This window comes from Mandrillus leucophaeus, unplaced genomic scaffold (genome assembly GCF_000951045.1).
Source record: "Mandrillus leucophaeus isolate KB7577 unplaced genomic scaffold, Mleu.le_1.0 Scaffold979, whole genome shotgun sequence".
In the NCBI taxonomy this organism is placed as follows: domain Eukaryota; kingdom Metazoa; phylum Chordata; class Mammalia; order Primates; family Cercopithecidae; genus Mandrillus; species Mandrillus leucophaeus.
This window is the reverse complement of record NW_012110685.1, coordinates 210,245-230,443: the sequence shown is the minus strand read 5'-3', so window position 1 is coordinate 230,443 and position 20,199 is coordinate 210,245. Positions and strand designations below refer to the sequence as shown.

The 20,199-nt window shown below is 44.7% G+C and overlaps 1 protein-coding gene across 1 annotated transcript in view; it reads right to left on the bottom strand.

Moving 5' to 3' along the window:
- Positions 1–460: 460 nt before the first annotated feature.
- Positions 461–20,199, bottom strand: part of LOC105532641 (opioid-binding protein/cell adhesion molecule-like) — a 219,360-nt gene continuing 199,621 nt past the window's right edge. Inside the window, exon 8 of the mRNA XM_011970826.1 lies at positions 461–5,781. Coding sequence (XP_011826216.1) covers positions 5,681–5,781 — 101 coding nt within the window. The 3' untranslated portion in view covers positions 461–5,680. The remainder of the gene's footprint in view (positions 5,782–20,199) is intronic.

The window sequence follows — 20,199 nt, the reverse complement described above, 5'->3', positions numbered from 1 at the left end:
AGACTCAATGTACATCCTCGACCCTGTGTCTTCTCATACTTACCCTTGTCAACGTGGTGTGTACTTCAAGAAATCAAGCAACAGGAACTTAGGGACTCAAATGCCCAAACTGGGCAGTATCTGGTCACTCCTATTTTTCTGACACTTCTCTTCTGCTTTCGTTTTAGCCTACACCAATAAACAATTTAGACTTTGAGGATGCAGCTACATTTTATATTGTTTGTAAATAGCATAGATATTTGATATACAAATGTGATATGGACAGTGCTGAGGCTGCTTTCTACAGTGTGTGCGAGAGAGAGAAGGAGAAAGAGAGAGAGGTAGGGGGTGCAGCTCCAGGCTTTCTGAGTGCGTCTACTCTTCAAGGCCAAAAACACACATGAGGGAGAAGCACGGCTCGCTTCATATTTTTCCCGTCCTGGATATCAATGAGATGTCCTAATAAACAGCCCCCCAAAAGTTACAAATTTCTCGAACTTTATTGATACACTGCACAATCACAACCATCTCGTATTCATCCTGAATTAGAAAAGGTTACAACTACAATGCAACATGCACAAAATTCAGGTAGTATATTCACCCTTAATACAATTATTGACAGAAATCAAGTCTTCATTGATTTTTTGAAGGAAAAGATAAGAAAGAAAATAAAAGAAAAAAGAACTCTAGAAGGCTGACAAAGTCATACTCTTGTATCATGTGATAAATTTTTAAAGCATTTGAACATAGATTTTTTTTGAAGGATAATTGTGAGAATGGGCACACCCATTGTCTGACACAGCTATAACGGCACCATTGATAAGTCATAATTTTTTTTTAAATCTAAAGGACTCTGAACTTGACAGATACATTTTCGTACACCCACACATTCCTCACAACTGCACTTTACATGTCACGAAAATTTCTGAATGATTAAAAATGTTCCCTTTAACTAACACAAGGGCAGTTTGTATTATATAGCATTGTTATTATTGATAGCTTTATAAATCTGCCAAATAACGTAGAACGTAGCCTCAAAAGGATGGTCGAGGGTTCGCAATCTTTCTTTCTCCACCCAGTGGTGTGGAGCAACTCTGTGCCTTAAAAAGGGCACCATTGAAAGAAACAAAAATAAATCTCTTTCAAAATGCTGGAAATTAGGCTTAGCTGACTACTTTCAGGGTAAAGACAATTGCGTCTAATGAAGTCCACTCAACATTTCTTTGGACTCTAAGTATTCTGCACCTGAAGGCTAAATTGAACTAGCTCAGCTCTATCTTTGTTGCCACATCTTTAATTACAAATCTATTTCTTCTTCCTTTCATTTACTTCTCTTAAGTAAGAAATGTGGGAAATGAGACTGGCATTTTTATTTGTTTGCATTTGGTGATCATTAGGCATTCTCCTCATAGGGTCTCTTTTTGAAAATGTTGCCTTCCTACTACACACCTGTGAAGTTTTACTCAAGTGCTCAAACTTATTTGTCTTCAAGTAAAAAGACAGGGAAGCTCTGAATAATAGGAGGGGAGGCAATTGGGTATGAGAGTTTCCAGGATAAGGTCATGTGCAAAATGAAAACAAAAGATTCTTGCTGTTGGAGAGAAAGAAAATAAATGCATTTTTTCAAAAAGAAAAACCTTATGCTGCTTCCCTTAATTCCAAAGGGATTAACATTTGCTTTCGTGTGTGTATTGGTCTGTTTCATTTCGGGCTGGTTTTAGGTAATGCATAGCCAGTTTTTCTTTCTCAAAATCAAAGTCAGTATGAAATTGAGGAAAGATGCCCCACCACCAGATCTTACCTCATCTTAAGCCACTCCTCCCCTCCTTCTACTATGGGCTGGCGACAGCCAACCAACACTTGAATGTTCAATGTACAGCCACTCCTGATGCAGCCACAGGGATAAGCTCTCATCGGGGTTGCCTGCCCACTTTGGGGTTCTCTGCTTTTCTCATGGGATGGTTCTCTCAGCATAAATAGAACTTGCTGACTCCTCTTTGTTGAAGGCAAATTGAGTGAATTGATGCAGAAACAGATCCTGAAACCCAGCCTCAGTTTTGAAGTTGCTAGAGTCCCAGAATATTCTTCTCACCCAGGTTTTGAGAACAAACTGCCCAATCTGTGAAATGTATCATCTAGTAAGAGGCATGGATGTAAGAAGAAAGAGGCTTGGGCCTCTTTGTGACAGAAAACCTTACCTTTTCTTCTGTTCGGTGGAGCACAATTGCAGCAGAACAGTCATGTGCAGTACTCTGCATAAAACCTGTGTATGTTTTCACAACCACTTCTCTACATCTCCCCCCTCCCCGAATTACAGCAAGAACGAGAAAAAACTAAACACGCTTGTTTAGACTTGCAGTTGACTGTATCAGGCACTTGACATTAAACTACTGAAAAACAAGCTTGGCCGGAGCCTTAACACAAGCACTTTCATTGGCATTACTTTGGTGGAAGTGCATATGAACTCTGTTTTGGGAAGGGGAAGGGTTTCAGAGTTCCTACATTGCTAATTCCTCTCACCTAATCTCCTAACAAGCCTTATTTGGCTTCCTTTTCATGTGGAAAACCTGCAAGAGATATACTTGCTCAGACTTGTATGTTTTGTCCTGCCTTGCCCCCACCCCATGCCCACTACTGGCACCCTGAACAAATCTAGCCTGTAGGCCTTCTCCACGTACTCTCCATATGTGAAGTTGGAAAAGTGTGGATATTATCTTACGTAAGCATTTGTTGTTCTATATGCTTCAAAATGATGGATGACAGCCACTGTCCCATGAAGCCATCCCCACTAAAGAAACACAAAAACACAGAAGCAGAAATATGTCTGTTGTGAAGAAGTCATTTTCACTCCCAGTGAGTACCCCAGTTGCCTTGGGTTGTATTTACTTTGTTGTCTTTACCCCAGACAGATGAGGATTGACTGTAGCATTTTTCTCCCTCTGAAACGTGGCTGGGATAGGTACCCACTAGAGGGGCACCTTAGTATCCTGTGGAAGGGGGAACAGTAGGGTTCCATAGTGACCCTGAAGCCAGCCTTTTTGGGTTGAGAGGTTCTGATGATCTTGGCCAAAAGAGCATGGACCGTTTCCTGTAGAACAAGTCTTGGAGTGAGGAATAGGTCCAGCTTGTCCATTTCAAGTACTATGTTCTCCAAGACTTTCCACTCTTCACAGCCTTCACATTTATTCCACTCCAAAGTAACAAATTTATTATCAGTAGCATGCTCAGATGACACATTTGATTCTCATACACTATCTGACACCAACTCAACTCCAGATGCTGAAGGTGGTGACAGATCTGAAACGTCTATGTGCAACCTTTAATTCTGATTTTGCGCCTGCTCGTGATCATCCCTGGAACTGGGAATCAATGCGCCACTCCTGGCACATCATTTATGGTTCCCGAATCTGGCTCCTGGCAGCTCACTAGGAAATGCAGATGTCTGTTTACAGCTGGAAAATGTAACATTAATTTCACTCACACCAGCTCTACCTCTTAAGACAGTGCTTAGCATTTAGTGTGCCAAGATCGCCTATGTATGTAGGTATATATGTATAGCTATCTCTGTGTATGTTTCCCCATGGCAGAGGTCACACCCATGTGCCTTGATGGACAAAAGCAAAGAGGGCACTGATACTGGAGGAAGAAGACCAGTTAAGCATTAAGGGCACAGAATTCTATGGTGCTCATATTTTTTATTTTTTAGACTGAGGACCTGAAAAGGTTTTCCAACTGAGGCAGGGCAGGTCTGCGATTGATGCTGCATTCTCATCCTCTCTGGGGGTCAGTCCCTGCAGCACACCTGTGCGGTCTGCAATGCCTTTATTTGGAATCCCAGGCAACCTTGCTGGATGAGTCCTTCTTGTCCCAGGAGACAAGGCAGCAAAGGTGAGTCAGCTCTTGTTTGTATGCTGGGTCTGCTTTGAACCTGAAGAGCTGGTGAAGTTCTTCCCCAAAGCCACTGGAGAAGCAGCCTGCATCCGAGGAAACTGTGTCACTGACACTTTCTCCCTTCTGTTTGCAGTGTTGTGTTAATCAAGTGCTTGAAAATTAAGTCAGTTGCTCAAGTGCCCTCAGCGTAGAAGAGCTTCCTGAAACAAATACCAGAGTTGTCAATACACCCGCCATGTAATTGGCCTCCATCAGCTTTTTACTGGATAGTTTTCAAACAGATTAAACCAGAACTGGAGCAGAAAGGAGACTCCAGCCGCAGTCATCCCACTCAGGCGGGTGGACTCTTCACTTTGCATTGCAGAGACACATGTGGTTTTTTCCTCTCATGTTCTTGCTGTGAAGGAAAGCCAGCCATAGGTTCCTGACACGTACTTTCTTGAAGGGTTGAGAGAAGCATAAAGGCTGGCACCTTTGTCCTTCAAGTGCAAAAGGAAAACCACAGTGCGAATCAAGACTTTTCTAGGCTGATCTGCTTCCCAAGAAGATGTTTTAGAGAACAGGCTCTCCCAGGAATAGTGAGTGACTGACCATCAGCTTGCTACTTAGCCCATCTGTTAGTGTCTCCTCTGGGTGGATAGGATACCAGATTTTAAAGAGTCCACAACACAGGGTATTGCTTTTTTATGTTGTTAGCCTGTGAGATCGCTGGCTTTCACAGAAGTTGATAGATAATTTTGAAGATGCTAATGTCTGCTGATGGTGTATACATGAATACAGTGGGAGAGATACGATATGATTAGAGATTAATATGGGGATGAATTGATAGTGAGTAGTAGGGAGAGAAATAGAAAGGAGTGTTAGACAATTACATTGATATATTGATAAACAGTAAATAGGTTGCTAGAGAGGAAGACATGTGGGTAGGTAATTGGATGGTGAGATAAATCAGACATTTGAGTAGATGGGTAACTGTATGATTACTTTGATAGACAGCTTGATAAAACCTAAATAAATCAGCCACCTATCAATCACTTTTATGAGTTGAACTTCTCTTTTTAAAAGAGAAGTACTATCTTCAAAATGCCTCCCCCTTTTTTGGTCACTTGACTTGCAAAATTTAGTGTTAGGTTGCAAGCACAGCCCCAAACTTCAAATCCCTGCAGATGGTGGAAGAAATGAGTAGGGCAGAGGGGCTACAGAAGATGGCACAATCATCTGTATTGAAATATATAGATATGGATATAGTAGGACAGTGTCCCAGAAAGAAAAGATGTGAACCCTAATGGAATTAGATAATAATTAACATGGATGGGTGGATATGTACATTGTCATTAGGAAAATAATCGTAGATAATAGGACACTTGGATGTAGCTCTTGCTGTGCACTATGTTATGAGTCAAGTTGTGTCTTCAGGGTGTTTATTGTGAGGCTCAATTTTTGCCCAAATGAAACTTACGTTTTGGTGTGTGTGGCAGGGGATGTTGGTGGGGATGACGAGGAGGAGAGAAGCAGAGGAAAGGGAAGGGTCAAGGTAGCAGGAGCAGACCCCATTTTTGGACACACCAATGAATGATTATCCTACATGTGGTAGAACCCTGCCCACCCCGCCCCCAACCCCACTCATTCAAGCTGGAAACAAAAGCAAACAAACAAACAAACGAACAAAACAGGAAGAAAACAAATCTAGAAGAAGAACAGAAAAAAACAAACAACAAAAAGAAGCCCAAGCTGGTTTGCTCTCCGCAGTGTAGATTAAAGTCTGTGATATGGAGAAGCAGGTGTTGCTCAGAGGACCTAGGATTTCTTATCAAAACTTGATGAAGAAGTGGGCTAAGAGGGTCCCTGATAGCCAGAGACAAGCCAGTGCTCTGGAGGCCGAGTTTACACCATCAATGACTGCTCCAGGCCCTGTGTAGGAGAGAGAGAGACAGAACCATTAGCATACATCCAAGGACACCATAGTTCTTCCCTGACAAGCAAATACACATACATGCTTCCCACCTTCCACCCTTCCGCTGACCATTCCGAGTCTAGACAAAGGAAAATGCCCATTGGGAGTATTTAGGAACTCGAAGGGGCAAGCTAATGGGATGCCTTGACCAGTGCAGCCTGCTCCGAAAGACCATGCTTAAAAAGTAAATAGGTGAAGCTCAGGCTAGTCATCGAGGCCCGTGGGCCCAAAGGTTAGGGCAACACATGGAAAGGCAGACCTGCTGGCTGTTTTCTAAGCAGTGCCTCTAACTGTGTGCTATACTTGGAGAGTGTCCAGTACAGACAATGAGTCGGGGGGCACAGGGCCAGAGAGACAGGAGCAGGTGGTGGGGTAGGAAGGGGAGAGAGATGGAGACGTAAGTCCAAGTGTTGATGTAGCAGACTCGTCAACCTCAATGCATGCAGCCTAGGTGTTGTGGAGGCTCCTCCTGCAGCAGCTGAGGAGCGAAGAAAAATCATCCCCACGGGTTTTAAAGACGGGAATTAGGCTTGTCCCAGCAGACAGTGCTGCCTCGCTAAAGGCCTTGAAGCAGATCAACACGCCCAAAACAGATTGCTCCTGAAGAGTCCACCCAAGGGGCTCTCCCTTGATTTTTTTTCTACCTTCTCTTTCTCTCTGGCCCTTTCCTGTATCCCCAGTAAATCATTCAAGGTCCACTGGGAAATAAGTCCACAGTCTCATGAGTGCTGTTCTTCTCCTCTCATCTTCCATGGCTCAAGAAGACAAATCACATGAATTGGTATTATCCCAGCCTGCTGCAAGGGCAGGTGTATCTAACTTGGCCCAGGCGTTCCTCCATCACCTTTATCAGCAAGTGCATAGGGTGGTACGCAAGACCAGGAGCCAGCAGTAAGTGTATCCCAGAAAAAGCAAAATCTATTATTACCAAGGGATTAAAGCCATTGAGAGTCATTTCTATAAAACTGGTGAAGAAGCAAAGGAGATCCAAAGGAGACAGGACACCTCTTCTACCACCTCAAGCCAGGACTTCACAGCTTCTTTAGAAGCAAATTGGCCGGCTGGAAATAAGCTGAGGTGCTGGAAATAAGCTGAGGTGCAGCAGAACCTCTTTAGACAGGACCAGTTCATTTGGCTTGTCTGTCAACCTCATGGTGAGGATCCATGCCTTGCCCAGGAGGGACTGATGGGAAGATTTTACTTTGGGAAATTCAGGTCTCTCACTTCAGCAATGAATATACAACTGTTCCTCTCCACTAATCTTAACACGAATACCTTTTATTTCTACTTAAAATATACATGCTTTTATGCACTAAAAGTCATATTTGCTTGATAGCTTAAAGTCTGACTCATATTACCCTGCATTTTTGTCAGAGAATATTCACAAAAAAGGGCGGGATCCAGGTTCTAGCGACATGTTAATGTCCCAGAGGAGGCTCCATAGATATTGATGGAAAGTAGCCTGACTGTGGGGCCTCCAGCAATCCTGGCACACATCCCGAGAAATCCTACTGGCCTGCAGAATGCACTCAGCTAGAGATGCTCCGGTTGAAGCTCAAGGTAATTCTCTGCATATTGTCTTTGCAAAAGATGAGTGATTTAGATTTTTAAATAAGTTTATTTACATTTTTAAATAAAAATATGTACATAAAGATACTTTTAAAGAAACATATGGGCAGATTCATAAAGCATGTATGTTTCTTTAAAATTATCTTTTTGTTTATATTTTCTTTAAAAGCATTTTCATGACATATATGGCGTATGTACTAGACTAGTTATGTATGTGTATATGTATATACATATATAGTCTTCGTCTAATTTATTATTTTGAACTTAAGAAACAACTGAAGCCCTGATATGCTCCACTGTAGACAGATGGAAGTCTTGAGTGTAGGAATCGTTCTCTCCGAGTTCTACCAGTGAACTGCAACATTCCTGTGGACACCATGCCGTCAGCACAAGGTTGAATATAACCAAAGCAAAGAGGAGTGGGGCAATACACACAGAAAGAAGAGCATGGAAGACGGGGGGCTCAGAGAGAGAAGGAGGCAGAATAGCAAAGGGAAGTGAGTGTTTCTGGTGGTGAGCAGCAGTTGCCATCGGATGCTTGGTGCTTACTGGGTGGAGGTTTACAGTCATATTCAGCCTCTGTTGAGTGTTCCCAAGAGTGGAAATGCAAGGGGGACTTAGCAGATATGTAGGCTGCTCAGCCTGCTTAGGGCCATGATGACAACATACATTCACACTGTGCTCTCCATGTGGCAAGCATGATTCTAGATGCTAAACATATAATCAGTCATTTAATCATCACACCAACCCTATGAGCTATGTGCTACTGTCATTCCCACTTTACAAATAGGAAAGCTGGGAACAGAGCAGTTAGACATCTTACCTATGGCCACACAACTTATACACTGTGAGCTGTATTAGAACCAAGTCACTGTCCTCAGAATCTATGCCCATAATTGTTACAAGTCTACTTTCTCTCTGTAGAAAATGACCATTTGTGCAGGTTTTCCAGGGACCACAATATCATGGTGTGAGAGAAACTGGACGGGGAATACAGTGTCTCTGTGTGAATGTGCGGCACCCTAGCTGAGTGACGGTCCCTCTCCGGGCTTTGCTTCTCACATTGCAGATTGAGAAGAGATGGGGTTTGATGACCTGTGAGGTCCTTCTTCTATTAGCTCTCTGAGTTATTACACGAATGGAAATTCTGCATCCAGGTGTTAGGAGAGATAGTTGGTGAGTAGCCAGACAGCCTTCTTCAGTTGAAAGAAAACCATCAACATATGCCTTCTGCACTTCAGAATTCCATCTCCCCTGAGACTGCAAGAGGGCACCAAACACTCTAGACCCTAAAGTTTCCCTTTTGCAGCCCCATTTTCTATGTGGCCTCAGGGAGTTTTATTCTTCAGCAGGTGTGATGAGCACCTGCTTTGTCGTATCAAATGCCGTAGCAATTTATTGCCTAAGTGCCTTTGGTCAATTGGTGTATGAGAAACGGCTGGGCTATTGTGGCCAGAGAATGAATTTAATCCACTATGATACAGAGTGAAGCTAGCATCACTTTCCTCCTACAGATCCTGGGCACACTGGAGACCTGTCATCTGGGCCAAATGCCAATGCGGCGAGGGCTCTGCCGGAGGGCTCTCCAGCTGTGTTTGGAGCGGGTACATCTATGTACCACTCTCTGGACTGGAAGAGTGTGAGACAAAAGCCATGGGCAATGAACTCATTCTTTAATTGCATCTTTGCAGTAGCCCTGTGGAACTGGAAATGAGGAAAAGAAAGTTTCTGGGTTAGTTCTCTCCCACCAGGCTTCCGTATGCTACAGTTGCTCACCTAACTTGGCCAAATGCTTTTCTGCTTTAATATAAAAGTGATGGGTTGCTGCAATTCAAGTAATTTGGTGTGGTCCCATGGCCTCGGGGCTCACATTTGTTCCCACGGGTTACCATGAGGCTGTTGTAAATGTTAGCTCAGCAAAGCTACAGAGCCACCTGTGTGACAGGGGAGGACGCGGTTCTGAAGGGACTCTTCAGGCTGAGCTCAGCAGTGGTAGCACTGAAGCTTGCACACAGGGCTTCAGAGTCAGGTTGAGTACAGTTTTCCTAGAGTTTGACCTTAGCCGGTAACAGCTGCATGGACTTCTCCAGGTACTTGGTACCCAAGACAATATAATTTTGAATTTCAATACACAGGATCAGAAACCCAAATGTTTGTATTTATTCATTTATTGGTAAAAATTGGAAGAAAGGTGATACTTTTCTAAAACCTAGAATCCCAGGTTTGGAAATGAGAGGCAGATTTTTTTTCTTTCTTTCTTTTTTTTTTTTTTTTTGAGACGGAGTCTCACTCTGCCGCCCCGGCTGGAGTGCAGTGGCTCGATCCTGGCTCACTGCAAGCTCCACCTCCCAGGTTCAAGCCATTCTCCTGCCTCAACCGCCCGAGTAGCTGGGACTACAGGTGCCCGCCGCCACACCTGGCTGATTTTTTGTATTTTTAGTAGAGACGGGGTTTCACCGTGTTAGCCAGGATGGTCTCGATCTCCTGACCTCGTGATCCGCCCGCCTCGGCCTCCCAAAGTGCTGGGATTACAAGCATGAGCCACCGCGCCTGGCTAAGAGGCAGATTTTTAATGGCATGTTCTATTCCAGAAAACTGATGCTAAAATACACCCGGATGAAAGCCCAGGGGTTTGGAAGAAAGGCGAAGGAGCAGACTTACTGGAAGCATCACTGAGAAAACATCCCTAGGGACCTCAGGAACGGTTCTCTACGCTCCCCCGGGGTAAGGTCGCTCATCGCGCTCTGGCAGCATCGGAGTTGGACCAATTCGGGTTTAAATTCTGACCCTGTGGGTTGCCAGCTCTGTGATCTTAGGCAAGATACTTTGTTTTCTCACTGAAAATAGGCGTGATGACGCTGAGTTTGCAGGATTGGTTGAAGGATGAATGTAATCAGTACAGTGCCTGGTACAAAGTACTCATGTGATCATGGTAACTGCTGTTGGAACACGGCTCGCACACCTTCCCTTTCCCTTTCTTAGTGGAGACGAATACTAGCTTGTTTAGATCGTTCCAAAATATGTTGAACCTGGGGTGAGGTATTGGTAGGGGAGTGAGTAAAGAGGTGAGATAGCTTAAGGTTGGAGTGTTTGCAGCTGAGAGAGATCACTGGCTGTGAGGGCTGTGGAGGATGTGGGGCATTGAGCAGGGCACTGGGAGCCAGCCACAGCCAAGCTTCCTGGCTAGGTCAAAGGGTAATGTGTCCATCCCGCAATGGAGACGGGCCCCAAGCCAGCCTTGGAAAAGTTGCAGTCTTTCATTCGACATACATGAATTGATCCCTGCCATGCACTAGGCTCTGCTTTCAGAAAGAAAGACAGACACAGTCTCTACCTTCAAAAAGCACAAACTTTAGGAGGAACTAGCGTATCCTCTGTCCTTGACTAAATAAATAAACAAATAAACAGACAAATTTTTTTTTTTAAACCATCACAGATTCTGGGAAGAAAGCCATTTGGAACAAATAACCCTAAATCCCTTTCATCTCAGGAACATCCTGCCTGTTGGGTAGTCTTAAGAGGATTGATTTTAAGAGTCAGAACTGAATTTGAATTCTGGCTCTGCTACCCACCAGCAGGAAGACTTTGGACAAGACGGCCGACTTCTCTGAAACAGTTTCTTTTATGTATAAAATGTGGAAGGGGTAGTTCTATCTACCCTTGCAGGGTCGCTCTCAGAATAAGTTAAGATGGTGTCTGCAATCATCAAGTACAGAGTAAAGGGTGATGAAATATTAGGCGAGCTGGAATTGAGGCAAGAATTGCTAATCCATAAAACGGCATCTTGTGTGGGGGTTCTGCTTTTAAAGAAAGGGGTGCTCTGGAGTACTAGGTTCTCAAAGGTTACTCTCCAACACCAGCTGAAAGCAACCTTGGCTCCGCCTCGTAACTGGGTGACCTTGTCCCTTCTGGAAAGGCCTGAAGTGGCTGCTAACCACAGGTAAAAGCTTCCTAACGAATGCCAGCTATTCTGAGGAAGTGTATTCAGCAGCCCAGTACTTTCTGTGGGCAAATGCCACATTTAAGGACTCTTTCTCTATTTATGGTTAACAATGATTCAATTGAACTAGAATGGCTGCTACAAATATCAGGCTTAATTAAATATTTTCAGGGATAAATGGAAAGTGAGAACATGTAATTATGCCCTTTACCATTATTCCAGCACCTCCTCCTTCACCCTTTTTAAGGTTAAAAATTAATGGCTTCTTCATGCCTGAAGTTAAGCATCTTTAAAAATACAAGCTGAAATGAAGATGCCAAGCCACAAAATAAACTGTGAGTGACAACACAGTGACAACAACAAAATACTTTGGGGACAGGTATACAGACAAATAAGATTTCCTTCAGAATACAGAAAGAATAGTTAGAGACCAGATATGGTTAAGAGACAAGTTTCAGAAACAGCAAAGGGATCCATTTGTGTGGCCATTATGGCCACAGCAGGTCCATGTGGCTACAAGGGAAGCTCAGCAGGGGTAAGACACATAACAACAACAACAACAACAACAACAAAATGAACAAATAAAAATTCTACTTTTGAGAGGCTACTTATCTTGGTAAATTGTTAGGTTTGTGCAAAAGTCATCATGGATTTTGCCATTACTTTTAATGGCAAAAAACGTGATGCTTTTGTATCAACCTAATAAAATACTGAACATTAGATTTTTTGTTTGTTTATTTGTTTGTTTTTTAGAGAGTGTGATCTCGGCTCACTGCAACCTCTGCCTTTCAGGTTCAAGTGATTCTGCTGCCTCAGCCTCCCAAGTAGCTGGGATTATGGGCATGCACCACCACGTCTGGCTAATTTTTGTATTTTTGTAGAGATGGGGTTTCACCATGTTGCCAAGGCTGTTCTTGAACTGCTAGCCTCAAGTGACCCACTTGCCTCAGCCTCCCAAAATGCTGGAATTACAGGCGTGAGCCACCACGCCGAAAATCTAATGGCCTAAACATTAGATTTTTAAGAAGAAAATTTGGTTGAAGGCTTAAAACAGAATAAAACCACACCTACCACATAAGAACTGGGAACTTCAAGCCTGGCCATCCTGGCACAAAGGTTTTACTGCTGCATTCAGGGGTAGCTCAACACCCTCTTGAGTGGGAGGTGTTGACAATCACAGTACCCAAACTCAGCACAGAGCTCTCAGAAAAAATATAGAAGCTTCCTGCTGAGATCTTGCCTCATGAGAGATTTTGAAGCTTAAAAATGTAGTGTATATAACAAGCCATGAAGGTATTGGAATGTGTCACTGGTTTTCTTTTCCATGATTGTAATGAAAATATGACATCGATCTCCAGCAACCATAAACTATATAGCTGAAATTCTACTAAAATGGCAGATGGTAGGGTGATCACACTAAAAAAGAAAAGAAAAGAAAAAAAGCCCATAGGCAAGTTGAGCTTGTTGATAGCACAGTGAGATTAATGAAATATCTGAAGTCTAAGAAGATATGGTTTTGTTCTGAAATTTGGATAGGTTTTGTAAGTATGATTATGAACTGCGTGACCTTCCTAATGAGGAACCAAAAGGATAATGATGTTCTTGGTGATTAAAAGAGGAGCGAAGAAATCTAATTAGATGATGTATGTGTTACACTTGTTGGTGAAACATAAAGCTATTTTTAGAGGCGCTGGCTGATGAAGGCGCACCACTTCCCTTCAAAGGGAACTTTTCCTCCATTGAGTTTAATTACAGCGGCAAACGTGGCACTGTATTGTTTCACAAGTAAGATCAACCAACAAGGCTCTGCAGCACAACTAAGACCAGTTGATAAAGAGGCAGCCATCTTTGTTCTGTTCTCCTTAACACACCCTGTTTTGTGCTTACCACAAAAACAAAAGCTTAAGAAGTTAATATCAGAAGTTAATTCAAATCTGTCAGCTCATCACAAACCTGAAAGAGACAAGACTTGAGTCGATGTTGAACCATAAGCTCTGTGTCTGTGCTGACATCAGCACACCCTGAACGCTCAGTGTTAAATTCTAAATGCTTAGGCTAATAGCCAGATGTCAATGATTCAGAGCGAGGAGGGCGGGGTACGAGCCAACGACAAGGAACCTCATCAAGAATGAAATGGGAAATGTCTGCAGTTTTTTTCTAATATGTTGACATTTTGCAGGTTGGGGGAAAATACAAATGATTACGCTGCTGTCATCAGCCAAAAGCAATGGTGTTTCTCTCTGACTCATTCCCTTCCCACCTGGATTTAAATTGTGGATTTGAAAAATAAAAACCATACACGTTATCAGCAGGAAACGGACAAATATGTGCAGCTTTTGATGTCTCTGCAAGAAGATATCATGTGATGAACATCTTCCTAAACAGAGAATTGGAATATGTGGTATAGCCTCCTTCAAAAAGGAGATCTGGGATGGGGGGACCCTTAATTTCAAATTAGATTTGGAACATACAGGAGGCTGGAATGCAAGGGAAAGTCAGAAAAACAGTGATCTGGCTTCCCTGAGGGGAGGGGACTGCAAGTTCTCTTGGGTATTTGGCTTTGGTTAGTGAAAGGTATGAAACTGTATAGAGGCTATAACCCATGCCCTCACTGACTGGAAGATATATTTATTAATTCAACAAACAGTTACTGGGCAACAATCACTGGAAGATGTAGTGTTACATCCTCTAAGTGCAGAAAAAGATACAAACAAAATATAAGCCTAGGGGTAAGCCACTATGAGAGCCCAAAAGATGAGGGATTAATTCTTCAGTGGAGCTCACAAATGCTTTACATATGGGGCGTCATTGAGCAGAGCCCAGAAAGGACGCACTCATCAGACACGGAAGAGGGCACAAGCCTGCTTCTGTGACCCTCCAGCACACTGGGAGACACAGTATATGGGTTTGAAAGAAACAGGGGGTCAAGTCAGACCTAGGTACAAAACCTGCTGTTGTCCCTTGCCTCTTCCGTCCATGCTGGAATCCCTCCTACCTGGGGGAATTTAGTAACATCATTTGTTCTTGAGCTCTAGGCTCTTCTTCTGTCCAGTGAAAAATAATAACAGTATCTATCTCAAAGGCTTCTTAGGTGTCTAAAGCCATGTGTGGCTGACACTTGATAGCTGGCAGCTTCTTTATTCCTCAAGCATGGCCATTCTTATATTTTATTGTAACTGCCTATTTACTTGTTTGTGCAAGATCGGAAACTCTGTTTTTCCTTGTACCTTAGTCCTTGTATAATTCCTGGCATACAGTAGACACTAAACAAATATTTGTTGACTAGACGAATGGATGGAGGGATGGAGGGATGGAGGGATGGATGGATGGATGGATGGATGGATGGATGGATGGATGGATGGGAGTGGCAACAGCATGATGTCTAATGGGATCTGGGACATAGGGGCCCAGCCTAGTGGATGCAGGGAAGGTCACAGGTGGAGTGCTGGGGACACTTGAAGCTATAAGGCTACACTGGCCTCACAGCGAGAACAGCCTTAGCGTCAAGCTGTTCTGGGAGGCAGAAGTTTTCGGCAATCGAAATGACAAGGTTCGTTCTGAGTTTTGGAAATGTCACTTGGCCCTGCTGTGGCAAACCAATAGGAGTCGGATTGCCAAAGAAAGACGAGAGAACCAGTGAGAGGATATCACAATCGTCCATGTGTGACACGTGCCACAATGTGAGTGATAATGGAGATGGAGAAGTCAGAGGAAAGGCCATTTGGTGGGACTTGTTGGCTAACAGATGTGAGGAGTGAGGGAGAGGAGAAAGTCAAAAATGACCACAGAGATTCTAGAGAGCGTGCAGGGAAGAGTGAGGCACACACGGAGTATTCCCAGGGGAGAAAGGCTGCCTTTGAGACCCCTGTGGAATATTCAGAGAGAGAGAGTGGCTTGTAGCTCAGAATTCAGGACAGAACTAAAGACACAAATTCAGGAATTAGCAGAGTGTTGTTCAGAGGCCAACGATCTTCGGTGTGCGTAAGATTCCCTGGGAGAGTCTCTTAAAAAGTGCGTTCTCAGGACCTTCCCTAGAGATTTTGACTAAATGATTCTGGGGCAAGGCTCACATATCTGCATTTTTAAAGCATCCAGAATAAGGCTGATGCAGGCCAAAAAATACCTCACCGTGGGGTGCCTGAAGGTACAGCAGAGCCCTTCCCCTCTCACCATAGGCCGACACCTGGGAGGACCGATAGGGCAGGTGCTGTTGGAGCTAGACACAGACTGAGGAAGGTTAGAAGACAGGCACCACCCGGTTACATCACAGAAGCCAGAAGTGGGTCATTGCGAGGTGAGACAGAGTCTGACACTGAGAGGAGGTCAGGTGTCAGAGTGAGACAGATCGTGAGCTGAGGCATAAGAGGGTTTGAGAAAGTGGAGATACGACACAAGTTCTCCCTCCCAGAGGCCTGTAGTTGGAGGGAAGCAAAGGCACGGGTGCAGCATTGAGGTCGCACTGAAGAGAAGCTCAGTCTTTGTGTCCCCTCTCCATGTCCCAGCTGGAGCCGCCTGGGGATAGGTGTAGTTGTGAGGATGCCCTGATACAGAACGAGAAGACGGAGGCAGGAAGAGGAGGGAGGTGGGGGATAAGGCAGCAGCGCTGAGGGCTCTGCCCACGGTGGGGTGGTTTCCCATGAGAAGGAGGTCAACAAAAGGCAGAGGGTGAGAGCTGCTGCCTGGTGCAGGCTCTGGCTGAAGGAAGTCCGGCTCAGCCAGTCTGATATGTATATTTATTCTAGAAGAATGGCCACTAGCAACAGAAAATAGAGATTCTGCCCTCATGGCTCCCAGGAGCCGCCGAGGCAGGCTGGAGTCACAGCTGCTCCCAGAGGGCTCAGGCTTGGCCTGAGGAGGAAACTCTGTGCACAGATGTTGCCTTAACTGGAGCGTTTGCCTTTTTCACTTGCAATGACAGGATTCCTGTGAGTTGTCCCTGTGCCCTACACTTAACTCTTAATGTAACTGATTTGTGTTGCTGCAATTTCACAGATAAAATGTGAGAAATTTGTTTTTCTCTCTGCAGTCTCCCCCCTCTGGCTTGGCTTTGTTTGCGTTCTCTGTCCCTTTCCCCTACCAGTTCCAGTCATCCAGCCGTTTACATGCCTCATTAAGCACGTCGCACTCTCTGCAGTGCCGGATGTAATCAAGTCCAGAATCTTCCTTCTCTGCACACTAAGGACAGGATAGGGGGATGGGGCTTCTTGCTCGGGGCCCAGAGGGAGCAAAGGGGGTTGGCGAACTGAGAGAAAGTGAGTGACCTCCACAAGGGACAGAGCTGTGGTCAGCAAGCTGAACCCTGCCACCCCTGCTGTTCATAGGCCTGGCAAGGTTTCAAGGTGCCAAGGGGCTCCCTGTGGGCCTTCCAATGGCTGCACCCACTCAGTAAAGCTAACCAATGCTTGGAGCAAGCTGCTTTGCAATGGTTGGAGCAAGCTGCTTTGCAAAGGTTGCCCATGGTTATGGTTGATGGCTTTTGGAGACCTGTTCCTTGCCCTTTGTTCCCATTGTTTCCCAAATTCAGCACTGACAGTTAGAGAACTGAAAATAACCTGGGAGTTCATCTTGCTTGACTTTTATGTTTTATGCATGACTTAAGAACAGACAGCATCACAGTTTGTCTGTATCAGAGTCAGGACTGGAGCCCCGTGTTCCTTGCTGCTAGTGTTAACCTCCTCTCCATATCGGGCCACTTTTCCAGCACCTGCAGTTGCCTGGGGCTAAGGGGAGTGGGTGGTCTAAAATGTGCCTGTGAGTTGGCGCTCTGCCTAGGTGACCACTCTGTCCTTGGGGCTCTGTGTGGGGAAAGCAACTGGCGTGATGAAGAAGAAGGATTTCACATCGGTGCCAACAGCTGATTCATCTTGGACAATCACCTACCATGTGGTCACTCACACATTTCTAGTCATTTCAGGTTTCAAACCACTCACCAACCCATTGTCTCCAGTTTTTGTCCTCTGCATTCTTTCAAAATTGCTTGTATCCTATTTTCCTTTGCTCTTTGCTTGTAGGTATGAACTATATAAAAGACGTAGTGTGAGAGAGGCACGCTGTGAGGGGATCACAGGGGCAGAGTCAAAGAGGGCTCTCGGAAAACAGACTGACCGTCTGTGAGAGTAAATACAAATGCACGCCTGCAGATGGGGGCTGTGTGTCGGGAAACTATGAATATATGGGTTGCAAATGTAAAAATTGTCCTTTACAGGAATTGGTTCAGAAGTAGATAGAAGAAAGGAGAATTTGATGTGGGACTTGGGTCCAAGCAAACTAATAGCTGATATGAGGCTCCATTTGGAAAGTCGCCACGTCCACGATGGGTTGCCAGGTCTTTGAGCTGGACTGCAATAGGAGCGAAGCACTCCGGCGTGGGACTGGGGGGACATCGGCTCAAATCCCAGCACAAGCACTGGTGAGTCAGGGCGTTTTCAGTTATCTGCCTAACCTCACAATTTCCTCAAGTGTTAAATCAGGATAAATATAGTACTTACTTCATAGAGTCACTAAGGGTGATAAAAAAGGAAAAGCACTTAGTCTAGCGCCCTGTACACACTAAATGGTTGGTAATAATTAGGCATAATTATGGGGGCATTGAGGACTAGGAAGAGCATCCCTGGCCAGGAGAAAGAGCAGGTCAACCGGACACTATCTGTCTGATCTTGTGCTGAAACTATTGCCACACAGTCATAGGATCAGAGAATTGTGCCTTGTAGGGAACCACAAAAACCAAACATCTTATCCAAAATGCCTTCACTGATTAAAAATATAAAAAGACCCACTGAGACTGACCTTCCCAAAGCCATTCAGCCAGTGAGCAGCATAGGGTGAGACACATACCCCTTCTTCTATGCCATGGCATTTTAATCCCTGACAGCTAAATTGTTGCTGTGACCAATACATTCTTTCCACCCCCACATACATTCACACACTCATTTGTTCCACAAAGTTTTCCTGATGAGCTACTGTGTGTAGATCCTTGTATAAGGTCCTGGGGATTAAGCCAGGTATGGCCCCTATGTTCATGGAGCTTACAGGCTGAAGGGGAAGAAATACTTTAAACAAACAAATTTTGAAATATTAAACAAAAACAAAATTACAACTAGAAGATAAAGTCTGTAGAAACAAGGAACCTGTCTGTTGAGTCACTGCTGTCTGCTGATCACATAGAACAGTGCCTGGCTTGTAACAAGTCCTAAATGCATGTTTGTTAAATGAATGCTAGACAATGCCCTGTGTGAGTGCAGCAGTCAAAAGCACAGAATGAGTGGATGCAGAATGGGGGACTGGCCTGGTCAGAGAGGTCAGGAAAGGCTTCCTTCAGGAAGGGATGCTGAAGGCCAGTGTGTGCAACAGGGTGAAGTGAGATAGGGTGGGTTATAGGGATCATGAATGCCGGAGAGGAAGGGCACAGGGGACTTTGGAGGAGAGAAAAGAAGTCCAGTTGAGCAGTGACTCTGGCAGGCATATGAAGGGAAGAGGTGAGAGCATGGGCCATGTCACAATAAATGTTGGCAGGTACCAGTAGGAACACAACAGTATTCAGTGAGTCATGCCACTTTGATGAACACTGTCTTATTGACAATTCACAGTGGCACTCTCATGTCCGTAGGTCGGAAAATATCATCCTACGGTTGTAAACTCAGACCTACGGTTTTTGTTTGTGGTCAAATCCACACATCTAACATAGCATTTATGGGATTCTTAATGTATACAATCTTATTTAATCCTGTCACCAGTCTTTTGAAGCAGGCGTTAATATCCCGATAGCACATATGAGGGAAGGAAGGCTCAGCAAGTTTAAGTGAATTGGGATGTGAAGGCTGAATTGGAATGTAAATGTCTGCCTGTGCTATGGGCTGAATTGCATCCCTCTGCTACCAAATGTCTATGTTGATGCTATAACTCCCAGTACGTCTGTATTTGGAGGTGGCACCTATACGGAAGTAATTAAGGTTAAATTAGGTCATAAAGGTGGGGCCCTGATCCAATATAGTTAGTGTCCTTATCAGAAGAGACACCCGAAAGCTCCCTCTCTCTCTTTCTCTATGAGAATTCAGAGCAGAAACCATGTGAGGACACAGCAGCTGTCTACAAGCCACGAGGTGTGCCCTCATTAGAGCCGCCTGGGCAGAAACCTGCATCTTGAACTTCTAGCCTCCAGGACTATGAGATAATAAATGTCTGTTGTTTAAGCCTTCCCATCTGTGGTATTTTGTTATGGCAACACAAGCCAACTAAGACAGTTTTGGCATACACCGGCTGTTGCTAGCAGCTATGAAACACTCCTTTCTTAGTTCATGGCAGAGAGAGACAAGCAGGGCCATTGGGTTGCCAGTCCTGTGCCCTTCTCTGCATCACACTCCCTGCCACTGCAATCCCACCAACCATGGGGATAATGGCAGGTCATGGCAGGGAAGCAACTCAATCCCACCCTATCCTCTCAGTTTTGTTAAGACCAAGGCATGGGTGTTCCTGGTCACTGGGGCGCAGGCAGGACTATACGTCTGTGAGTGCCGTGGATCAAGAGCTGTGGGCAGTGATAGTTGAAGAGCTTATTTCAGGTCTAGAAAATTCAAATGTCAGCCGGGCACGGTGGCTCACGCCTGTAATCCCAGCACTTTGGGAGGCTGAGACGGGCGGATCACGAGGTCAGGAGATCGAGACCATCCTGGCTAACACGGTGAAACCCTGTCTGTACTGAAAATACAAAAAATTAGCCGGGCGTGGTGGCAGGCGCCTGTAGTCCCAGCTACTCGGGAGGCTGAGGCAGGAGAATGGCGTGAACCCAGGAGGTGGAGCTTGCGGTGAGCCGAGATCGCGCCACTGAACTCCAGCTTGGGTGACAGAGTGAGACTCCGTCTCAAAAAAA